Below are 21,676 nucleotides of genomic sequence, written 5' to 3' on the forward strand. Positions count from 1 at the left end.
TTTTAAGGGGTATTTTGAAATAGGAAATTCCCCCCTTTATTTTTCCATATGCTATGCCGCGTTATATTTCAGCATATCTTTAACCTGGAATTATTGATGCTTATATAGTTTAAATATTGCTAACTACGGTACATCTGTTTCACATCTAATGCCTCATTTTTATAGAAAATATATCTGAATGACAAGTGACAGTAAAAAGGCGCGAATACTTTTTTCAGTCCTACCTACATAGACTTACGTCATCAGTAACAAATGAATGAAACAATGCAATAATAGTATCTTCTGAGGAACTTTCTTAAATCAGTTTAATTTTTAATCTTCGAATTAAATCTTTTTTCTTCAATGCCCTGGCTGCACTATCAAGATGTAATTTTTGTACACTTTCAATTTTTACTTCTTTTCTGTTCCAGAAAGCATGCAACGTGAAAGTTGTAAAATTTAAACTAACAGATGATTTTTATCTTTTACAGCTATTTCACATGATTATGATAATGTGTCTGTTCTCTTAAACAGCCTATACTGCTGATATAAACGAAGAAATGAGTTGTGGCCGACCGCTTTCTAGTTGGGGGGAAATTCCTCATTAAAAATTTCCTGACTACGAACTATTTGCCTTATTATAATTTTCATCACATACATATACAGTAAAACACCGTTTATACATCTTTCACAGGACCATGGACAAACGAAGTATAAATGAGGAAAGAAGTATAAACGAAATGTTAATTTCCGATGTGAAACTTTTATATAATAGCTTCACAATTTTGATACTACTAACCTACTACCGATATTACGCAATTTTTTACTAATGTACTTTTAATCTGTTTGAGATATTAACTACGTTGATAAAATTAATACCTAAAGAAATATTAAATTAATATTAATATTTTAAACAATAAAAAGGATTTTTTAAAATTAACAAATTTAAAAATTTTAAAATCATAAGATGCAAATTTCTATACGGACGGTAAAACTGGAAAAAAATGTCGTGCCTTTATTTGAATTACCGTCTTGAACAAGTAAATTTTTTTCCGCAAGAATATTTTAAAGCAAATTTTAACTTTTTTTAAAAGAAAAGTCTTTAATTATCGTCTGAAGTGTCTTTTGATTATGAATCTTAAGCACAGCTCTATGAACTGATTTCAGTTCTTGAAATGTTTTCTCGCTTGTATTATTTACAACATACACAAAGAAATTACACACAAAGAAATTTTGTAGCATGTCAACGCAGTTGATAGCATTTTGAAAAGAAGGTGGGATTATTTCTTCTTCATCGCCGCTACTCCCTTTAATGACGCTATTTTTAATTGTTTGTGGATTTATTTTAACTCAGACATGTGAAATGATATTCATAGACACAGACACGTTAACTTTTTCTGAGCATTTCGAGCAGTTATATTTTGAAGATCTTTGCCTGGAGAGCATTTTCAAATTCTTAATGACATCCAGATCTAAAAGCTGTACTACACAAGTGCACAATTTGTTGGACAGGAAAACAACTTTCCCATTTTGTATTCCTCATAGTTTTGTGTATTTTCTTGAGCCATTCTGTAAAAATGCCTATAATCATCCATGGTTTCTCATTTTCTTTATATTCTTATGGCAGAGTTAATTAACATTTCTGAGGCACCATTGTTTTTGTGTTTTTCCTCTAATTACAGAAGTCATTTTTTCCCTACCATCAGCATTTGCACAGAGTAAAACAGCGATATGTTCTCTACTTTGCTTAGCTCCATGACACTGGTTACCTTTGAAAGCAGGCATAAGTTTAAAGAAAAGAGCAGTTTCATTAACATCAAAAAAGGAATTTTAATCCATACCCATCTATTTTGGTGGATAAATTCTTGAACAGTTCTTCAACCGACTCTTTTTGATTCTCCATTTATTATATAACAAGAGATTTTATTGCCACAATTTAAATTTATGCGGCCATCCAGCTGAAAGCAAGCTTCCTTCATATTCAGTTGAAATATCATTCCTTTTCGCTTCTTGATTAACATGGGGTCATTCGCTAGATGCACGACGCTGACTGAAAAATTTTAGCAAAATAGTTTCAAACTCAGGAAACTTTCCCTCTTGGGGGGGGGGAACGCGAATTTCTTTGAAACGGATTGTCTAGAAATTTCCGCTCATTCTTCAACATTTTTTTTATCATAAACAACCGTTTTCAGTTTTTTCACAGGAATAGCCAGTTTCTTTCCTTGCTGAAATTTGTCAAACCAGTATTCTTATAAAATTCTTTTAAAATTTAAGTTTTATCTTTTAGAGAAGAACTTTTAACGATCCTTTTTTATCTTTTACCGAACTTTTTATTATATTTTTAAGATTTGAATTTTATCTTTTACTTTGCCTTTCGCTTTCATTACATTTTGTATCAGTTAATACTGTTCCACCTAGTTTACTTAACGCAGCGTCCTGTTGAGAAGAAGAGGCGGTATCTGTTTTTCCTTCCATGTATTCCCCGTATTCATAAACTAGTTTTCAATTTCTAGCAGACTTGATATCTCAAGCCTTTGTTTCCTTCTTCTGGGAAAAAGGCTTGAGGGAAACAATGGCAATTCTGGAAAAAATACATGAGCGGGTGGGACTGCGAAATGTAAAATCAATGCCGTAGTCAAGCAAAAACGACATATAGTCGAAGTTATGCGACGAATATAAAATAAATAATTAAATTTAATTAAAATTAATAGGACTGGATCGGACCAAGATAAACGACTTATAAATGCAAACGACGTACAAATTAAAAAAGTGTAAACGATGCTCCCCTGTTTTCTAAAACTGTTCTTTTAATGACTGTAATAATTTAGATGCATACATTGGCAGAGGAAAAAACTTATAGTGAGAGTGTATGATTTAACATTCCGCTACTTTCCATTTTATTTCAAACACACGATTTATTTTTCTTATTTTTCTCTTTTTGTATGTTCATTTCCTCTGTTCTGTGTCTGTTTCTGTTAGCTTTGAAATGAAGATATTATTAAAAGAATTACAGTACGGTTTATTTTTTTTCCTCATAGCATAATTAATGGAAATTTTTATATAGTAGAAGGGCTGGAACATTAGATCACCGATAATGTCCGAACAATTTTGCCTGGCAGGAAATGAAGATAATGGGAAGTTAAAAGACAACTATTGATTAGCCGTCTCAAGGCAATAATTAACACTGTAATGAAACAAGTGGTAGCCTTTTATCCGTTTCCATTTTATTTTCATAAGAAGCGTAAAAAGTAGTGTAGATATAACTCGCACACTTGAAGTAATTTGCGCATTATTGAGATACTAATACTAAATGGATGAAATTATTTTGAAATACGGTATAAGTTACTTATATTTCCTTCACTGAAAAATAACAAATAAAAATATATCTATGAGAGAAAAGGCACTTTACCTTTTGGGATAGTTTTAAGATAATCTACTGATTTAAAACTGCAAGTGCTGAAGTAATAAATTTATTTCTTTGTCTTACCTCAGAATATGGATAATCTTATTAGAATCATTAAAGACTGTTGATCGATGCTCACTAGCGGCCGAGTGATAAAGTCGCTGAAAACTGCCAGTTCGATGAGTGTTTGAAGATCTCGGCGAAAAACGAAGCGGATACAGTAAGTCCTTCCGATCCTGAATTTAAAGCTTTAACTCCTGCCGACTTTTTAAAAGAAATTAGAACTAGTAGTTTGCGGGATATAAAATACGGTATTAAATCAAGTAATTTACAAAGAAGATTTCAGTATATTCAAACTGTACGAGAAGCATTTAAAAATAGATTTCGTAAAGTATATTTGGGAATTCTCAAGGTTTCGCATAAAAGAGCTGAAAGGAAAGTTACTATTAAATTAGATGATATTGTTTTGATCGGTAGTAACGACAAAAGACTTTTTTGGCAACTTGGTCGTGTCATAGAAGTACTTCCAGGACCTGATGGAATAAATCGGCTTGCAAGAGTAAAGACCCGAAATGGAATTTTGCTTAGAGCAGTTCGAACTCTGTATCCTTTAGAGGTAGCGCAAAATGATGTACCCGTGAAGCTGCAGAATGAAAAACAAGATTCGTTGTCTGAACTTAAACTCAACATAGATGATAAATCTGTCAGGCCTGTAACACGATCTGGTAGAACTGTAACTCCGCCGGACAGACTGATATATTAAGGCTCTTTGGCATTGTTTTACTTTGATGTGAAAGTTCACTTTTTTTTCTTTTTTCCTTAGGTGGAAGGATGTTAAATATTTGCATAGTCGCCTGTAGTAACGGCAACCGCCGGCAATAAAAGGAGGTGCTTTCCTTAGTGGCACCGCAGTTCCTTTTAGTTCGAGTCAGAATAGACCTGCCCGGGGAGAAGCCAGGGGATGAGAGATTCCGGTTCCCGCCCTGTTCCGGTTCCCGTCTTGTTGCGGATCCAGTTCTGTTCCGGTTCCCCTCTTGTTCCAGTCCTGTTCCGGTCCTGATCCAGTCCTATTCCAGTTCCAGCCTGGCCGTTTAAGTCCAAAACACGTAGGAGCGGATGTCTGAATTCAGCGAATGGAGATATACGCCGAAAGGGCTAGATGGATTCTGTCTTTTAGGGGAAAGTGTTCTTCACCGTGCCGGCATAACTGTTACTTTAAAGCACTTTGAAGTTTTTCCGCCCAAGATGTTAAGTTTTCGTTTATGATGTTAAGTTTTCATCAGTGTTGAAGTTCCAGTTAAATAAACCTTTAAGTTTTAGAGAAGGTTTTTGTGTTCTTCAGAAAATTTTAGATTCGAAGTCAGATATAGCACATAGGATTATTATCGGAAAAATCAACAGTAGATATAACTCGCACACTTGAAGTAATTTGCGCATTATTGAGATACTAATACTAAATGGATGAAATTATTTTGAAATGCGGTATAAGTTACTTATATTTCCTTCACTGAAAAATAACAAATAAAAATATATCTATGAGAGAAAAGGGACTTTACCTTTTGGGATAGTTTTAAGATAATCTACTGATTTAAAACTGCAAGTGCTGAAGTAATAAATTTATTTCTTTGTCTTACCTCAGAATATGGATAATCTTATTAGAATCATTAAAGACTGTTGATCGATGCTCACTAGCGGCCGAGTGATAAAGTCGCTGAAAACTGCCAGTTCGATGAGTGTTTGAAGATCTCGGCGAAAAACGAAGCGGATACGTGTGTTTTTTTGTGGTTTTATCCCATGTACTGTGTGGATATGAATTAGTTTCCCCTAAAAAGTCCTCCACGAAGACAGTTCTCCCCTTAGGCGCATATCCCTGGCGTGCTTTGCCATAATAAAATAAACCTAACCTTTTGATAGGCTGCAACATTCACACATAACATTTAATTTTCAACAAGTCAGATTTTAGGTTGGCTCTCTATAAACACTTCTGACTGTCTAAATGAATTGGGAGAAAAATGTAGTGTAAGTAAATTATAATGAACTTGGAATAAAACTTAAAGTTTGAAAAGAAGTATTTTAGGTATTCGAGATTTTTTTAATTAACAGAAAATTTTCTTCAGTTCATTAGAAAATTGATATTGATATTATAATGATTGTTGCAAAGATAGAATAAGGCAATTTAGTCTTCAGAGAATAGCACAAATATCTTTCAATTAGTACAAATTAAATTAGTTTTAAGAAAACATTTGAGAATATTTGCTCAAGTTATTGGTTAATAAATTTATCTGAATTTAAAAGTAGAATAAAATATTTTGTTATTGACAATTCTTTTTTCTTCAAAATTTTATTTACTCTTCTTATAATAGGTTTTTCATTGGTGCTGTAATATATTTTATAAAATTATTTATTTGGATTTTATAAATATGTAAGATGAAAATTTAGTCTAAAAGATATACTCGAAATGAAAAACTTCTCCAATGACTTGACATTTGCAATCTCAAATATCATAACCATTTAATGCGATTTGAAAGGAAATAAAAAATGTAGGACAGTACATTTCAAGTGAATCTAACAAAAATAATTCATTGAAGTAAAAAAGAATAGATTTTTGCAATCAGGTTTTATAAAAAGTCAAGAAAGTGTATGCAAATATTTTACAATCGAAATTCTTTACAAAATTCAGTCAGTTATGTTTGTTCAGTTTTATTGAAAATACCTTGAAAATGCTGCCTTTATTTTCGAGGGAAAGTCACAAATTGGCACGATAAATACGAAAATAGCAACTATTGTTTTCCATGTATGTTAATAAGTTATAGAATCGTTTTAATTCAAGATATTCATTTCGTTAGTTATTAGGTACTAGTTGCGCATAGCGCTGTTTAGTTTTAAAATGCCGATGGAACTAGATGATTGTACAAGACAAGCAAAGAAGACTGTTATTCGCTTTTTTTTTCAATGAGGGGGCAAAAGGACTTCTTGGGAAAGATATTCATAAAAAAATGTTTCTTATTATAGAAAGAACTGTTTGTCGCGTAAAGTGTGCACAAGTTGGGCTTAGAAATTTCCCACAGCTCCTCTTTCCTATGTCTCGAAAGGGCTGCTCCAAAGTTTCGAATGAAAACTGAAGTGAGCATCCTTTTCAGATTGAGACAGACTTAGCAGCGCAGAGGGTAGGAGGAAGTGATCTGAGAAATATACTGTGCAATCTAACAATAATAAAAGCAGTAATCATTTGGTCCACTAAAATTATCCTGGAAGCAAACGTTTTATAGATGAAGACATAAAGTGGCTGAGACAGCAACCCAAAGAGTTTTACGGAGCTGGTATTGAAGCAGCGATAAAACGATGGGACAGGAGTATAAATAATTATGAGGATTATGTTGAAAAATAAAAATAGTTCTCAGGTGAGTATCTCGTTAGATAATTTTATAAGCAATGCATATTTTTAATACACTTTATATGGGTATAAAATTTGAACCTGCAAAAGTTTTCTAGATGTGTTTTTCGGATCTGTTCCGATAATGACAGGAATTACATAGCCGTAACCTGTGGTCAATTGAATAACTGCCAGAGCTGTCATCCAATCAAAATCTTTTTCTTGCCATTCTTTGTTCAACAAAGGCCATCCACCAAAACGAGTAAAGTAAGCTAACAATGGTGCTGGACCTCGTTTTTCAATGGCAGCTGAAAATAATAACAAATATTGTTCAAAATTTATTAAATTTGCTGAAATTTGAAGTACATTTATCATTGCTAACTCAAATATTTTTCTTCCATCTCACATACAGGTAAAAACTGCTTAAAAAAATCTGCATTCTTTTAAATATTTTACAGATATATCAGATACTAAAATGTAGAGTGGTCTGAATCAATAACCTGAATCAATGAATCTGCAGCAGCAGTTCAGTTAAAGTGACGATGAATGTGGACATCGGTTTTAGCATGTGATTAACATGTATTGTATTGTTACACATTCACCATTAAATAGCTTTATATTAATTTTAAATGCTAATAACCAAATTATATTTTCCATATTTCAATAAATACTTTAAATGTGTATATGTTGAAATGTATTTATATGAAAGATGATTAAAAATCTAAAAATAAAATGTATTTGTATTAAAAAAAGTTCATTAACCTTAATTAAGCCTTTAAGATTAATTAACCATGTATTAAAAAAGCCTTTTCACCTTATGCTCAAAAAATAAAATGACTGTATGTGAGTTTATAAATGAAATAATTAAACTTTAAAGAAACATATGCTACTATTATATTCATATTTTTAAGCGGATGCCAAATATAATTTCCCAATGCAGAGAGTAGATTCATAATTTTACAAATTTTAAGAAAAAGAGGTTTACTAAGGAATCTTTTGAAAGTAATGACGTTAGCTGCAGGAAAATTAATGTGGTACAGTTTTATTAAGAGACATTTCATTACTATTTAATGATCTGGGGATCCAGTGTTTTCACATACACAATGATCAGTATTGGTAATGCCATGATTATAGCAAAACATTGCGAAGGGACCATGTTCTGCTATGTATCTTGATAACTTCGATATTTTATGATTTATAGCAGTTGTTGGTAGACAGTTAAAGGTGCGTCTGCCCTGTTCACTCTGCTTGGTCTGCCATTCCTTTTGCCATTTTTTTAGTGAGATAATCAAGAGATTTTTTTTTAAGATTACGATTTAAGTCAAAAAATGGGAACATATTCCGCATCATAATTTTCAGCGGCCTCTTTTGCTCATTTGTCCCCCAACTCATTGTCATGTGATCCAAGCAAGAGTTTTCATCCAATAAATTCGAATTCTTCTCCAACTTCGCAATAATTGCTGAATCCTGCAAGTTTATGATGATGTCTGTGAATAATTTGAAATTATAAAAAGACCTGACGTCTTAGCTGTACAGATATTTGAATGAACAACATTATTGTTTACCATATATTCAATTGTTTTAGTAATAGCTAATGCTTCTGCTTAAAATATACTGTTTTCATTGTCAAGATATCCTTTTCATAGATATTTAACAGAATCATTCTTCAGTAGAACAAATGCTTATCCCACACTATAAACAATTTTAGAACCATAGGTATGGATACTAGGCATTTTATTGCAATATGATAAATGTTCAGGTTGTGTTTCTTTAGTCTTTTTATTAATGACTATACTTATTGGTGTTTTCTTATGTGCGGTTGAATATTATCTATGCTGCAGCATGTTCATCACAAAGTGGGTTAAAATCGCGCTGAATGCTTATTAGATGTTTAAATTTTACTTTTTTTGCATAGGAAATGCCCAGATAGTAGCTGCGCAATAGATATTCTTTTCTATCTCAATGCTATATAAGTACTTCTCTGTATCTAAGTACTATATACACAGATGTACAGTATATATACAGTAAGTATGTAAGTACTTCTGTGTAATGGGTTAAAGCCCCAATTTGTGTCCTGAAATCTTTTAATATAAAGCTGTAATAACTTTTGTTTCTGCTTTATAAATTTTGCATGTGTAGCATCCATCTGAGCTTTTTATCTCATATTAAACCTAAATATTTTAATTCTTTAGCACATTTAATTCTCTTTCCATTGAGTTTGAATGTGTCAAATAAATTAATTATAGTATTACAATGGTTTTTCAGTTGCTCTGTAGTGTTACCTTTAACAATAACTATTGTATCATCCGAGTAAGTTATCAAAGTAACATACTTTGGTCATTCAGCTCACAAAATTTTGTTAAAAATGTTACTGCATAACACAAGACCAGTACAAGATAATTGAGGACAGCCTTTTGTTTGTATCCTTTTTATTATTCCATTATCATAAATGATAAGCAGTTCATGATTTTCCAAGTAGTTCATGATAACCTCAAGTAAATTTAAGGTACTTCTTTCAGCTGCTTTACTACTGCTGGCCACCAAAGGATAGCAAAAGCACTTTTAACATTAGACTTAAGACAACAGTGGGAACTACTAATTTTTTACTACCATCAATTATTTCTTTCATTTTAGCGAGTGCATGTACATTCTGTAACCGATGCGAAATCCATATTGACGTTCACTTAAAAACTCATTTCTTTTAATACGATATTTGATTCTAGTGATGATAAGTTTTTCATATATTTTACCTAAAGCAGAAAGTAGGTAGATCGGCAGAAACAGCTAAAGATGGATAGGTTTTTTACGTTTTTAAAGAACATAGCTTGGCATATTTTAAAAGTTTGGGAAATATTTTATATTATAAGAGTTTATTGAAATATTTAAAGAAAAATTCAGAATATTTTTATTAAATTACAAGCCAAGAAACACTCGTTCCTATACTTAATTTTATCATATCTTACAAATCTTTAGTTAGGCTACAATAACGGAAGTGAGGGGCGCACACTATAGTGAATTCTTTGTCATCATTCTCCAGTCATTAACCAGACTGGCAAACCCTATAGCTTTTGCTATTCAGCGTTTGTGAGAAAACTTCAACTGAGTATATGCTAAGAAAAAAAATGAATTTCATATGCTCAATCAATGCATATGGTTTGGGTTCAATGCTATATGAGGATCCGGCTTCGAATGTAGAAAAGCGGAAAAGGATTCGATCATTCTGGATAACTTTCCTCTATCTCTGTCTAGGATTCACTGCTGAATAATGACATTTCGTGGTCCATTCGAGGCGTTATTTATGATATTTAGAAGTAAAAAGTACACTTTTTGAACTCCAGATAGGCAATCTTAGCGCATTCAAAAGAACGGTGCAAAAGATGATAGTTGAACCACTGTTGCACTAATTGATAAGATATCAGACAGTTGCAGTTCTTTACCGAGACACAAATTGTGACACCAGATACTTATTTAAGGGACGTATGGATGCACAATGCTACCCGTTTCTTCATTGTTAATCCACTTCTAGAACATTCTATACGAAAGAGTACGGGAACAGATATATTATCTGAAATGAACTTAGTATCATAATCAACAGCTCAATGGAAAAGTATTTCCAAGTATGATGTGATTCGGGGTTCAAGGTTTAACTTTTCAAAATCTTCCCACTCTTTTATTTTGGTTAAGCTCATTTAGGTGAAGTTTATACAGAATGAATTTCACCTATTTACGCAAATCGTTTCAAACTATAGGCTGTGGAAACGCAAGCTGAAAACTTTCTCATCTTGCTGATTAGGAAAACGCAGTGAACAGTTTCAACTTCTCCTTAGGACAAAAAAAATCAGCTAGGACTTTCCACTAAACAACCCATATTTTCAATTTTATATAGCAACTCTAGAAAGATTCTCTGCTCAGAAATGGCTTTTAAAGTTTAATCGAAACTTCTATTGAACAATGCTAATATGTTTCGTTCGGTTGAAATCTGTGACACAAAACGCTTTGTTCCCCGCAGACATAGCCGTTTTATTTATTGGGTTTCGTCACACATGGTGATTCCTATATCTCCTCATGGAATTTTAAGAAAAAATCTTCTTATTTGTATGCACATGCCTATTCAAGTTTCAGTACGATATAGCTAATGGTGAAATTTTTACAAATTATTGAAAATTATCCTATTCTTCAATAACCCTGTATTTCACTTGAATGAAACAACCCTATATTTCAATCAAATAAAACAAAAGCATTTAAAGTATCGAACAGTTTTGAAGTTAAAACATATTAGACCTATTTCTTGTGAAATTAACTTCTGCTTCCTTTAACTGAAGAAAAAAGACCAAATGAGCAAAATTAACTATTTTAGAGCATCACTAAAACACATTAAATGTCTTTTAAAGATATTATAAGTTTTCAGATTACTTCAGAAAGATTTACGGAGTACATGTTTATTCTAAAACACGGTGAAAGGTTTTACACTTAAAAGCAAAACGGTTTAGAACTTACTCATATTCATGCAAGAATTATAAAATTTCACAGCATTCTTCCATGCGATTCCAGAACTGTAACTTGAAGTCAACAAACCTTAAACATAAAAGAGAAAAAAATTGCTTTTGCTTACAAAATTTAAGTCGATTTATTTAATTTATACAAAACTTTTTTCACCATTTATCTTCAGGAGGACTTCGTTTTCTAATTGCTCAGTAACGCCGAATTTTTTCATATCAGGCGGAACTTCGTGGGTTTTTAGCCATCCACCACAACAGTAAGCATAAAAATCATGGCAAGGATCCGCTCTCAAGTCAAGTGATTTACGAATGGAGGCACCTTTGAATGAGTAAACAAATATGTTTAGTTTTTAAATGTGAATGAGAATTATGCAAACTGAAGAACTATGAAGAAAAATAATACTAAATACTAAATTCCTTCTTCCTAATAATCCTTAAATACTAAATTCATCAAGAGCGTATTACCGTAACTTCTATGTTTAGCAAAAAACGTAATGTAACGTTAAACACTATAGTTAATAAAACGTTTTATTTAAAACAAAAAATTAAGTTTTCAATAGTTTAAAAGCTTTTAATTACTTATATGAATATGAAATGTAATTTTTTTTCTGAAAAGTGAGCAGACCAAGAAGTCATTCAACTCAGAAGGCTCAAACCATGCCACAAACATCAGGTGTAAAGATTAGAATTACATGGCTTATGCATTTACATGCAAACCATGTGAGTTAGTAATAGCACTTAAAAGTACTGCAAAAATGGGAAACAATAGACCATTTTAAGTATTGAAATTGTGTGTGCTTTCCTCTGTTCCTTTGCCTAGGAAACTTGAGTAATCCTTATCATAAAAAAAGGTTTCTGAATTTCTGAGTTTGACAGAGGAAGCACTATGGCTTATCTTTCAACAAAATTGGTACTCGTGTTGGATAAAATCAAGCCAAAAATTAGGAGAATATCGAAGCAGTGCGAACGACGGACAGGCCAGGGGGAGCGGCTGTACTAGACTTGTTACATATCGAACTAGAAGAAAGGCGCGTAGTAAGCCTGATAATGACGGATCGCAAAGCAACATCAAGAGAGCTAGCCCAAGAATAAGGGTCTGTGTCATCTGTGTCAATAGGTACTAATCGATGTTATCTACAGAAGATAAAAGAATAACTCAACGTTGTCTTTTCAGATGAATCAGAATAACAGAATGATGGTTTACATGAGACTGGCGGGACGATGGGGACTGACATCATGGCTCTTGCATTATGCATTGCTTTGTCAGTCCGTTATCTGGAGTTATGTTTGCGGTGCCACTGGATTTTATTCTCGCAAGCAATTGATACACAATGCCAGCACACTCAACAGCCAGAGCTATATCTTTGAAGATTTGGAGTGTGATGTCTTCCCATACCTTAAAGGTTTGCTTGTGGCCAAGTTTCAATTCAACAGTGCGTGATCTCTAGTGACCCACCACGTGCCCAAGTGTCCACTAGAGTACTCTGTTGCTCGCTCATTCTCTCAGAACGACGCCCATTGAATACGTCTGATCAATGACTAACAAATGAGTGGCCCAGCATACACTGCCAGCTATCCACTGCTACGCCAGATGACTTTTTCAACATGTGGAAACAGCATGGACTAAAATGCCCCATGAAAATATCCATAGCCTTCACTTTTTCAATGACGAGACGTGTCGCAACAGATATTGATAGCCATCACGGATATACAAAATATTGATTTCTTCGTGTTTTGCAAGTTAAATGGGACAGTAATATGGTTAGTAAGTATGGTTTTGATGTATTGCGTTCTTCATAGAGCTAGATTCCGAATAGCCGGCAAAGTAATTCATGTCCTTAGAGTATAGCTAAACGTTATTTAATTTATGTTTTAAATACATTTGAAGGATGTAACATTTTTAAGAGCAGTCTGTAACTGAAAGAGAGTAAAGGTAACTTAAGCGTAAATAAAATTTTGGGGCTAATTTCTTTCATTTTAATTAAATTTTGAATTAAATTGTCATGAAATAATCATTAAATATCTTACCTATGACGCGGCATGCAGCTGAACGACATACAGGATCTGAAAATATATGACAAACTAAGGATATCTTTATATTCAGTTAAAAATCATTTTATTCTTATTTTTAAATAAATAATTATTTTACTGTAACTGCCTTCTGTATAAGTATGTGTTCGTCTCGGAAATTTTGAAAGAATTTATTATGTTCAGGTAGTTGAGCGAAACTGTTTGATTTAAGCATGATTATTTTCAAAACATGGAAATATTTTTCTATAGTCTGTTAGACTAGAAATAAAAAAGGGCACAGCATGTGTTGTTAATGACATTTTATCTGAAAGTGTATCGTATTTGATGGATTGCGTATTTGCAACAACTGATTTTCTGCCTTTTTTACGTTAGATGTATTAAAGACAGCCTTTTTATTTGTCTTTAATCTTTGTAAATCTTTTGCAAAGCGTAGCTTTCATTATTCACTTTGATTATAAATGGCTTAATTCCTGTCTCCTACTATTTTCATTTAACTAGTATTGCTTGTGTAAGTAAATTTTATCTGGAGAATGACTGATGGAAGAATAATATGAAAAGGGCTGTTGCGGTTGGTCGGTTAGTTTATTACAGCAAATCACACAAAGACTATCTATCTTAATAACACACACACACACACACACACACACACACACACACACACACACACACACACACACACACACACACACACACACACACACACAAAAAAAAAAAAAAAAAAAAAAAAAAAAAAAAAGCTATAAGAGAGGTATTATTTAGACTGGTTAAAGAATAAACAACTTTGCGATACTCCATAAAGGAAAGTAACTTACATGCATGTCATAATTTCGCTAGTGTGATTATCCCGCACACAGAACATTGAGTCGATCGTGCGAGAAATTATAACTCAAGAAAGTGTTAGTTTTACCAGTTAGTGTACTAGTCAGTATATGTTTGTAGAAAAATAATAGTGTGTTAAAATTAAGGACCGACATGTTTTCATGTATAACGTCGCGCAGCAGTAATTCAAATGAGTAAAACGCATATCACAACTTCGCGATTTCGCGATACATGGCTGTGGGAAGGCGAACCACACTGACTACGAAGGGAACCCAAATGATGCAAAAGGTCTATATTCAAAAGTGCATTCCGAGAACAGCAGGCCGGAACGCAAAAACGTCCATCTCACAGGGTTCAGGCAAGGAAAATGCACTGCGAAGACATTGCTAGCAGCTAGCGGCATGCATCCAAGAGTCGTCGAAAATGATATGCTCATTATTTGATTAGATTTAGATCCGGGTATCGTGCAAAACAATCGATGCAGCAATTATCTGTATTATCGAAGAACTTATATACAACCGCTGTATGATGAATTTAGCGTTGTCGTCTATGATAAGAAATTCATGAAACGCATCTTTTCGGAAAAGGGGAATGTAGGGAAGGAAAACCTTGGAAGATAGCGGTTACCAGTAAATGAATGTCCTTGAAGATATGGAACTTCATATATCCACCAAGCGCTATTCTTCCTCAAATGAGAACTTAGACATTTCCAAACAGGTGCCTTTCCACGATGTTGAGGATAATTGCGTGTTATTCGCGCTTTCTAGATGTTAAGACGACTGGAATCATTAAGGAGATTAAATCGGCCTTCATTCGTAAAGTGCTTTCTATCCTATTGATGAGCTTTTCGGCAATAGGAATGAAATCCGATTGCCAGATTCTCGGAGCTAAAAAAACATCATATCCAACGGCTAGACGTCAACGATACAAGCCGTAGTGCCATTTTGCGTTCTGAAGCTATGACGATGCTCAAAACTTTTATTCGGAATTACATTTTTTCTCTACAACAGCTAATTTCCAACATTGAGTGAGAATTTTGCCGTATCGAGACTGCGAATTTCTTTTCGAGAACTCGAGAAACTGGCCTTCATATTGTGTGGAATGTGGATCGAATGTGCCTGGAATCGACGAGTCAAAGAGAGCTGAACTCATCAAAGTGAAGAATCTCAGAGATCCCATCGGCTGGCGATGAATTATATGTAGAGTGTGAACTACATCATAAATCCGAAGTCATAAGTCAAGAAAGCAAACCTTCTCCGTATCTTCGATTCAATGCCATATACAGCATCAGCATAGCTTCGGAACACAGTTATTTGCTTCTTTTACTTTTGCTTTAGCAGTATGTCTGCAGTTGCAGTTTGCCTACAAGATAGTAGGTGAAGATACGAATTTCTTTACGTCGCCTTTTTAGACGAATCTCGCTTTTGTCTCCAAGCATGAATAATCAAATTCATATCCAGTGGTATCGCCGGGAAATATTGTATGCATTGTGAATCGACATACTGATCCGATAGCTTGCATTAGAGTATGTGGTGCCGATAGAACTCAATCTCGCTGACGTCTAGATACGCATTCCCGATACCTAGCGCAGCCGTCATTAGAATTGTGAGGTGAGGGTGCCTAGTGGTTATAAACGGGCGCAGTTCCGGCCCACCTAGCCGGCGAAGCCACTTTATGGTTATGGCTTATGGGTATGGGTCTTATGGCTATGGGTGCCAATTGGAATCTTTTATCTTCAAGGACTGCCAGGGGCCAACTACCATATATAACAGAATAATATGTGCGACCGCATCTGACAAGCAAAGCCAAAAATTCCTGGATGGCTGTTATTTTCCACTTCTTAATTGACTTAAACATTCTGAGGACTTATTGGTAATTTCACATATGTGATTCATGATCGTTCAACAACTAGCACATCACAGTATACACATGGTATAACAAATGAACTTCGTTAATGTGTCAAATGAAAGTTTTACAGATGTCCAAATAAAATTAAGGACAAATATATTGCTTTTCTGATTTATTTGTAGATACAATTTTTTCTGCTTTCATTATTATTACGAAAAATATTCTTGACTATTTAAAAAAGTGTTTTAAATGGCAAAAATGAAATTCTGATATTCTCATAAAGCAAAGATATATTAATCTACTTTTCCAGACACACACATTTAAACGATTACAAATGTACGAAGAAGATTTTAGACGAATTTCGCTTTAATCTTTAGAAGTATGATTAATCACATGAGTTTCTCAAGTTCGGTACCGCAATGAAACACTCTTTCGAAATGTAAATAAACGAACACCTCGAACGTACTTTGCTAGTAGGCATTCGTTGTATCCACTCTTAATATTTTCAACCGCAGGGAGACGGCATGCCGCAGCAATACAGGGATTTAAGTTAATGTTTAAAATCTTCATTTCCAAAATTAAAAGAATGATATAAGCAGCAATATACATAAAACACAATATATGCAAAGTTAAAATCCAATATATGCAAAATAAAAATCCAATATATTTTGGCACTAAGAAGCAGAAAAGAATACACAAGCATAAATAGTCCCAGCAAGCATATAATAGGTCTTTAAACATATTCAATAAAATTCATACAGATCCATATGATCCCTTAAAAACGTATTTCCTCGATTAAAACTGAGCATTCCTTAGAAAATGCCTTATGATTTTCCGAATAGTTTGTTCCATATTTTTTATTAACTTCTACACAGTTTATACATTTCTCAGTTTCACATCTACATTCTGACTTAACATGTGCGAATGAGCAAATTTCACAGGCGATGTGATTCTTACAATATTTCTTAATATGTCTATACCCTAAACACTTTGTGCATCTTTTTGGGCAAAGATAGAATTTAGCGGAATATGACTTCCACCCAACAATAATTCGTTGGTCCTCCATAATATCTTTTTGGTAGGAATCAGAAATTTGGTACACTCGATGAGAGATCTCCATTTCTAGAACACGAATCCTAAATAACGGTCGTACGCATTCACCATTGCAACATGAATCTTCCTTTAATTTTTCTATCATCTGATCCTCCGGAAAAACATCCGAGATGTTGTAAACAATAATCTTGGGTTTAATAAATCTCTCTCTTTTAGGTCTAACCAGGGTATTCAATTTTTCATTCTCCAATACTATCTGTTCTAATATTTTACACTATTTTTATTCTTTAGGCATACCACCATATCTCCCTTTTTTGAACAATCTGAGTCAACTGCATTGATGCCTATTTTCGGCGGACTCAAATTGTTCTTAACTTCGTTATATACGACTACATTATCATGGAGGAGTCTAAGAACAATTTCATTATCTTTCTTCTTTTTCAATTCGTAATTTTTACCAATGTTTCCATCCTTGTGTAGATAATCTCCATTTCTAAAAGGTGCTATCGCAGGTCGTTTCGATTCAATCATATTCCTAATGACACCAACCTCTCCTAAAAGATCATTCAGTTTTTTATTCATTCCTTTTATTTGCTTTTATTCGGATATGGCATAATTATTGCGAGTAGCCCAACTGGCAATTTGAGCTAGACCTTTATTCAGCGTCTCTATTAAAGTTTTAGGAACATGTCTCTCTTTTAAAACTTCCACCGCTTTATTTAATTGTGCAATCACCACAAATACATCATCTTCAGTATCAATATTAATATTATTCTCTAAAGGAGATTCTTTAATGTTATCATTCATTATGCACTCGAAATTGGGACAAAATATAAATTTTTCTATATTTGAACATATAAATATAACAATTTATCCAATAAAAGCTCATGAATTCATTAAAAATCAAATCTTTTCTCTCAAAACACTTAAAATGACTTCAATTCACTCAAAATAATTTTTTAAATAAAAAAGTCCTAGTTTTGCGCAAAATTGCAAAAATCATCCAGCGGACTTAAAGACGACAACTTTTGGTGCACCGACTTTTGTTGGTCACTCAGTCCTACCAGGCAGAAAGAATCAAGGAATGGTGCACCAACAAAAAATGCTCAAACGTAAATAAACCCTTTAGGCCTAACAGTTCAAGCAGCACTAAAGTAAGCAAATACAAAATACTCTATAAAACACAATATAATTATCAAGAAAAGACGTGAAAATGATAATATTCTCTTCTAGAATTCAAATAAGTGTTCAAAAAACAATATTAAAAGTAAGCATAAATTTCAAAAGTGCGACCAACGTTACGCACGACATAAAAAAGCAAACTTGCAAAAAATCAAAAAATTCAAACTATACTTAGTATCCAAAGATTCGAAATTACTTCGGAACTTATACAATCTTGCAAATAAAGAACATAGTCACGTTATTTATAACAAAAGTATCGGAAAATCAAGAGCACACAAAATTCAACCTACCATGGCTGCTGACATGTGCAGCATTAATATACAATACATATCAGACTCACTTTATTTCCTCAATTGCTCGTCGTTTCAAACACTTCCAGTCCTTATCGATATATCTGCGTCAGTGCTATTGCAGTCCTTTTGGAAGATAATCTTTTCTGGATATTCCCGCTGTAAACAATTGTTTTTTCCACTTACCCGTAATGGAAAGAAACAACTCTGCTTTAAAATCATGTGTAATCGGTCTCCCAATCATTTTGAACGATGACCAGTTATCGACAAGATATGTCTGATAAATAACTAGGCAATAATTGATTAGTAGTCAGATGAATTATCTAAACTATGGTGACCCAGAATGACCCAGGCTATGATCGAATGTTAACGCCCATGTTGCAACTGTAATTTGCTACTATATGCTCAGCGCTATCTTGAATAATGATATAAATTTGCGTTTGTGACCTTTGTTTGAAATAAAAAAAGTGAAGTTTCAAATTTAATATTTCACTCACCATTTCCCTATTTATTATACACTGACACTCTGTCTTTCAAATTTATAGCTATACAGGATAGCTAAAAATTTATACATTATTTACTTGTGAATAACTCTCACTTTTGGTATACTTTAATTTTCCGGTGTTACATTGCAACTTGATAATGGTTTCTTTTATATATATATATATATAAACGGCGTGAGCGAAGTAGCTACATGGCTGCAAGGCTGACATTTAAAGAAAGGAAGGCGGTCTTGCGGTGGTATGTGAAGTATGAAACCAGTAAGGGGAAATGAGATAAATTTCGAACACATCCGCCAACATGCTTAACCATTTCCGAATTCATGATGAATTTGAAGCCAAAGATTTTGTTACAGATGTACACAAAAACCACTCTGGTTGACCTGTCGTTGCAACAAGTCCGGCGAATTCGCTGACTCACCATGAAAGTCTATGACACAGTGTGCCCGTGAAGCCGGAATGAGTTGCGTGAGAATTCGTAACATTTTGGTAGTCTCAAATTGGAAAGAATTTCCAAGATGCAGTGAATAAGGACGACCCAGATCGTAGGTTGGAGTGTTATGAATAATTTCAAAATATGATTAACAAAGATGAAACGTTTGAAAAGACTGTAGTATGGCTCGATGAGGCCATATTTAAGTTCCATGGCACAGAAAACCGATAAATTATGTCTGTGGGTCTGGCTGTGAATCCGGAAACTCACGTAAACAAAATCATGAATCTACCGTGGTTAGTTTGGTTGTATTATATTATCGTGATTTATTTGGGCCGTTCTTCTTTGACGGCACATTTACCAGCGAGGAGTACATGCAGAAGTTAGAAACATTCCTTTTAGCTGCCACTGGAGACCTCTAGGCACGAGAGTTTTTATCTCAAAGAAGATGGCGCCCCAGCCCACTACTATCATCTTGTCATCTCGTCAGGAAACAGTGCAGTGGAGCATTCCGCCCCATCTATTTAAGAGTTACTCCCAGTCAAACAATGCATACATTTTTTGAGCCGCTAAGTATCCTGACTCATCTTGTATACACACACATGCTAAAAAATATTGGGAATATTTTTTAAAAACTGATTTATTGAAAGGGAAGAATATTTAAGACTTGCTCACTTTGAAATATCTAGAGGAATCTCAAACCCTTGAAATTTCTAAATATGGAATTCCGTAGACAAAATTATCTAACGACGATTGCTCATGGGATAATGAGGTATCATTACGTCATAAGTGATCGCCCTGAATGTGGTGTGCTCAGTGATATTGTAGAGTTTCACTTGTTTCGGTAACATACACTAAGTCAAGACTGAATGTAGATCGAAGGCGACTTATGCAAATAGAAACGTATAAAGGATGTAAAACACCCTTTTAGTAAGAACTCATATAAGTTAAACAGAAGGCATTCCTAGTGCTTACATACTCAGTCAACATTTATGGCTAGAAATCAAAAGTAAGGAATTGATATTTAAACTAAGTCTAAGTAGAAATTAGCCAAAAGCTGTGCAGAGATATTTAACGCGCAAGCTGGCTGTGACCTACACCGGCGTGACAGCACAATCTGCAAGAATAAAGCAACGCCGTAGATAAGAATATTGTCGTGGAATATCTACTAGTAACGTGGCCTTGAATATGCGGAACACGCTGGAACTAAACATTCTCAAACCCTCTCTTAAATGCACGCGAGACAAATTTGTATTCTGGCAGAAAAACGGAAAAGAAGAAGTGACGGTAAAGATTCATGACATAAAATAACTGGTTAAATAACATAAATGCCCTACAGTATCATTACATTCATTTAGTTAAAATGAGGAAACACAATTTATTCCATGGTCTAGTTTACTAATAAATCTTTTCTTTTATTTTTTCTGTTTTTACTCTTTTTCTTAACCTTTCTTTGCATCGAAACATGTCTGTATTTAGTTTTCAACTTAATATATAAATATACATATTGTTGAAGAAAAATTAAAAATTTTGGATCAAGCAGGGCTTCATCACTATGCAATTGAATTTATATTAATATAAATGCATTTACTTTGATGAGTCTTAAAAGCAGATATACGAATTAAATTTCTGCTTGCCACTTTCACTAAATGATTTTAAAGTAATTTATAGTTACCCTTTTGAGTCTTCTGTTCCATGTAAAGTAGAATTATTGATCCTAAAGTTGCAATTAATAACAACAATATAATTGCAAACAAGAGTTTTCTCAAAAGAGTTTTCTTTTGCAGCCTGAAATGAAAACAAATTATTTGTAGAACTTAATGAATCTAGAATATGAATGAAAAATAGAAATCTGTAACAGTGCGGTCACAATGATCGGAAAAACAATCGCTTAGTTTAAATATTATTAGAAATATGAATATTATGTTATACTTTAGTTTACATTCTAATTGGAGACTGAACGTTGCCCTGTTACATTAGTCACCTTATGCAAAGCTTTCTTAATTACTAAGGTCATTAAAAAAGATACCTATTAAATCAAAGAATTATGCATGCAAAATGGATAAAAGGATGGATACATGTAAAATGGATAAAAGGATGGATACATGTAAAATGGATATTTATATTTTCTACAAATCTAAAACAGTCTTGCGATGATTAAAAGTATCCAAATATACATAAATTCGGAAATTCTCTCGGTAAAATAATAAATCTTGTTAGGCTAGCTGCGGGCCACAGAAAAGCAACTTACGAGCTGCATGCGACT

General features: G+C 33.5%; 1 protein-coding gene across 1 annotated transcript in view; it reads right to left on the minus strand.

Moving 5' to 3' along the window:
• LOC118194995 (membrane metallo-endopeptidase-like 1) overlaps nucleotides 1–21,676 on the minus strand; it is a 176,585-nt gene that overhangs the window by 130,467 nt on the left and 24,442 nt on the right. The window contains exons 3-7 of the mRNA XM_085809597.1: nucleotides 21,086–21,198; nucleotides 13,283–13,318; nucleotides 11,412–11,573; nucleotides 11,253–11,330; nucleotides 6,858–7,063 (exon numbers count right to left, since the gene is read on the minus strand). Coding sequence (XP_085665723.1) covers nucleotides 6,858–7,063; nucleotides 11,253–11,330; nucleotides 11,412–11,573; nucleotides 13,283–13,318; nucleotides 21,086–21,198 — 595 coding nt within the window. The remainder of the gene's footprint in view (nucleotides 1–6,857; nucleotides 7,064–11,252; nucleotides 11,331–11,411; nucleotides 11,574–13,282; nucleotides 13,319–21,085; nucleotides 21,199–21,676) is intronic.

Source organism: Stegodyphus dumicola, chromosome X2 (genome assembly GCF_044657685.1).
Source record: "Stegodyphus dumicola isolate Sdum_Otavi_A_Nest chromosome X2, ASM4465768v1".
Lineage (NCBI taxonomy): Eukaryota > Metazoa > Arthropoda > Arachnida > Araneae > Eresidae > Stegodyphus > Stegodyphus dumicola.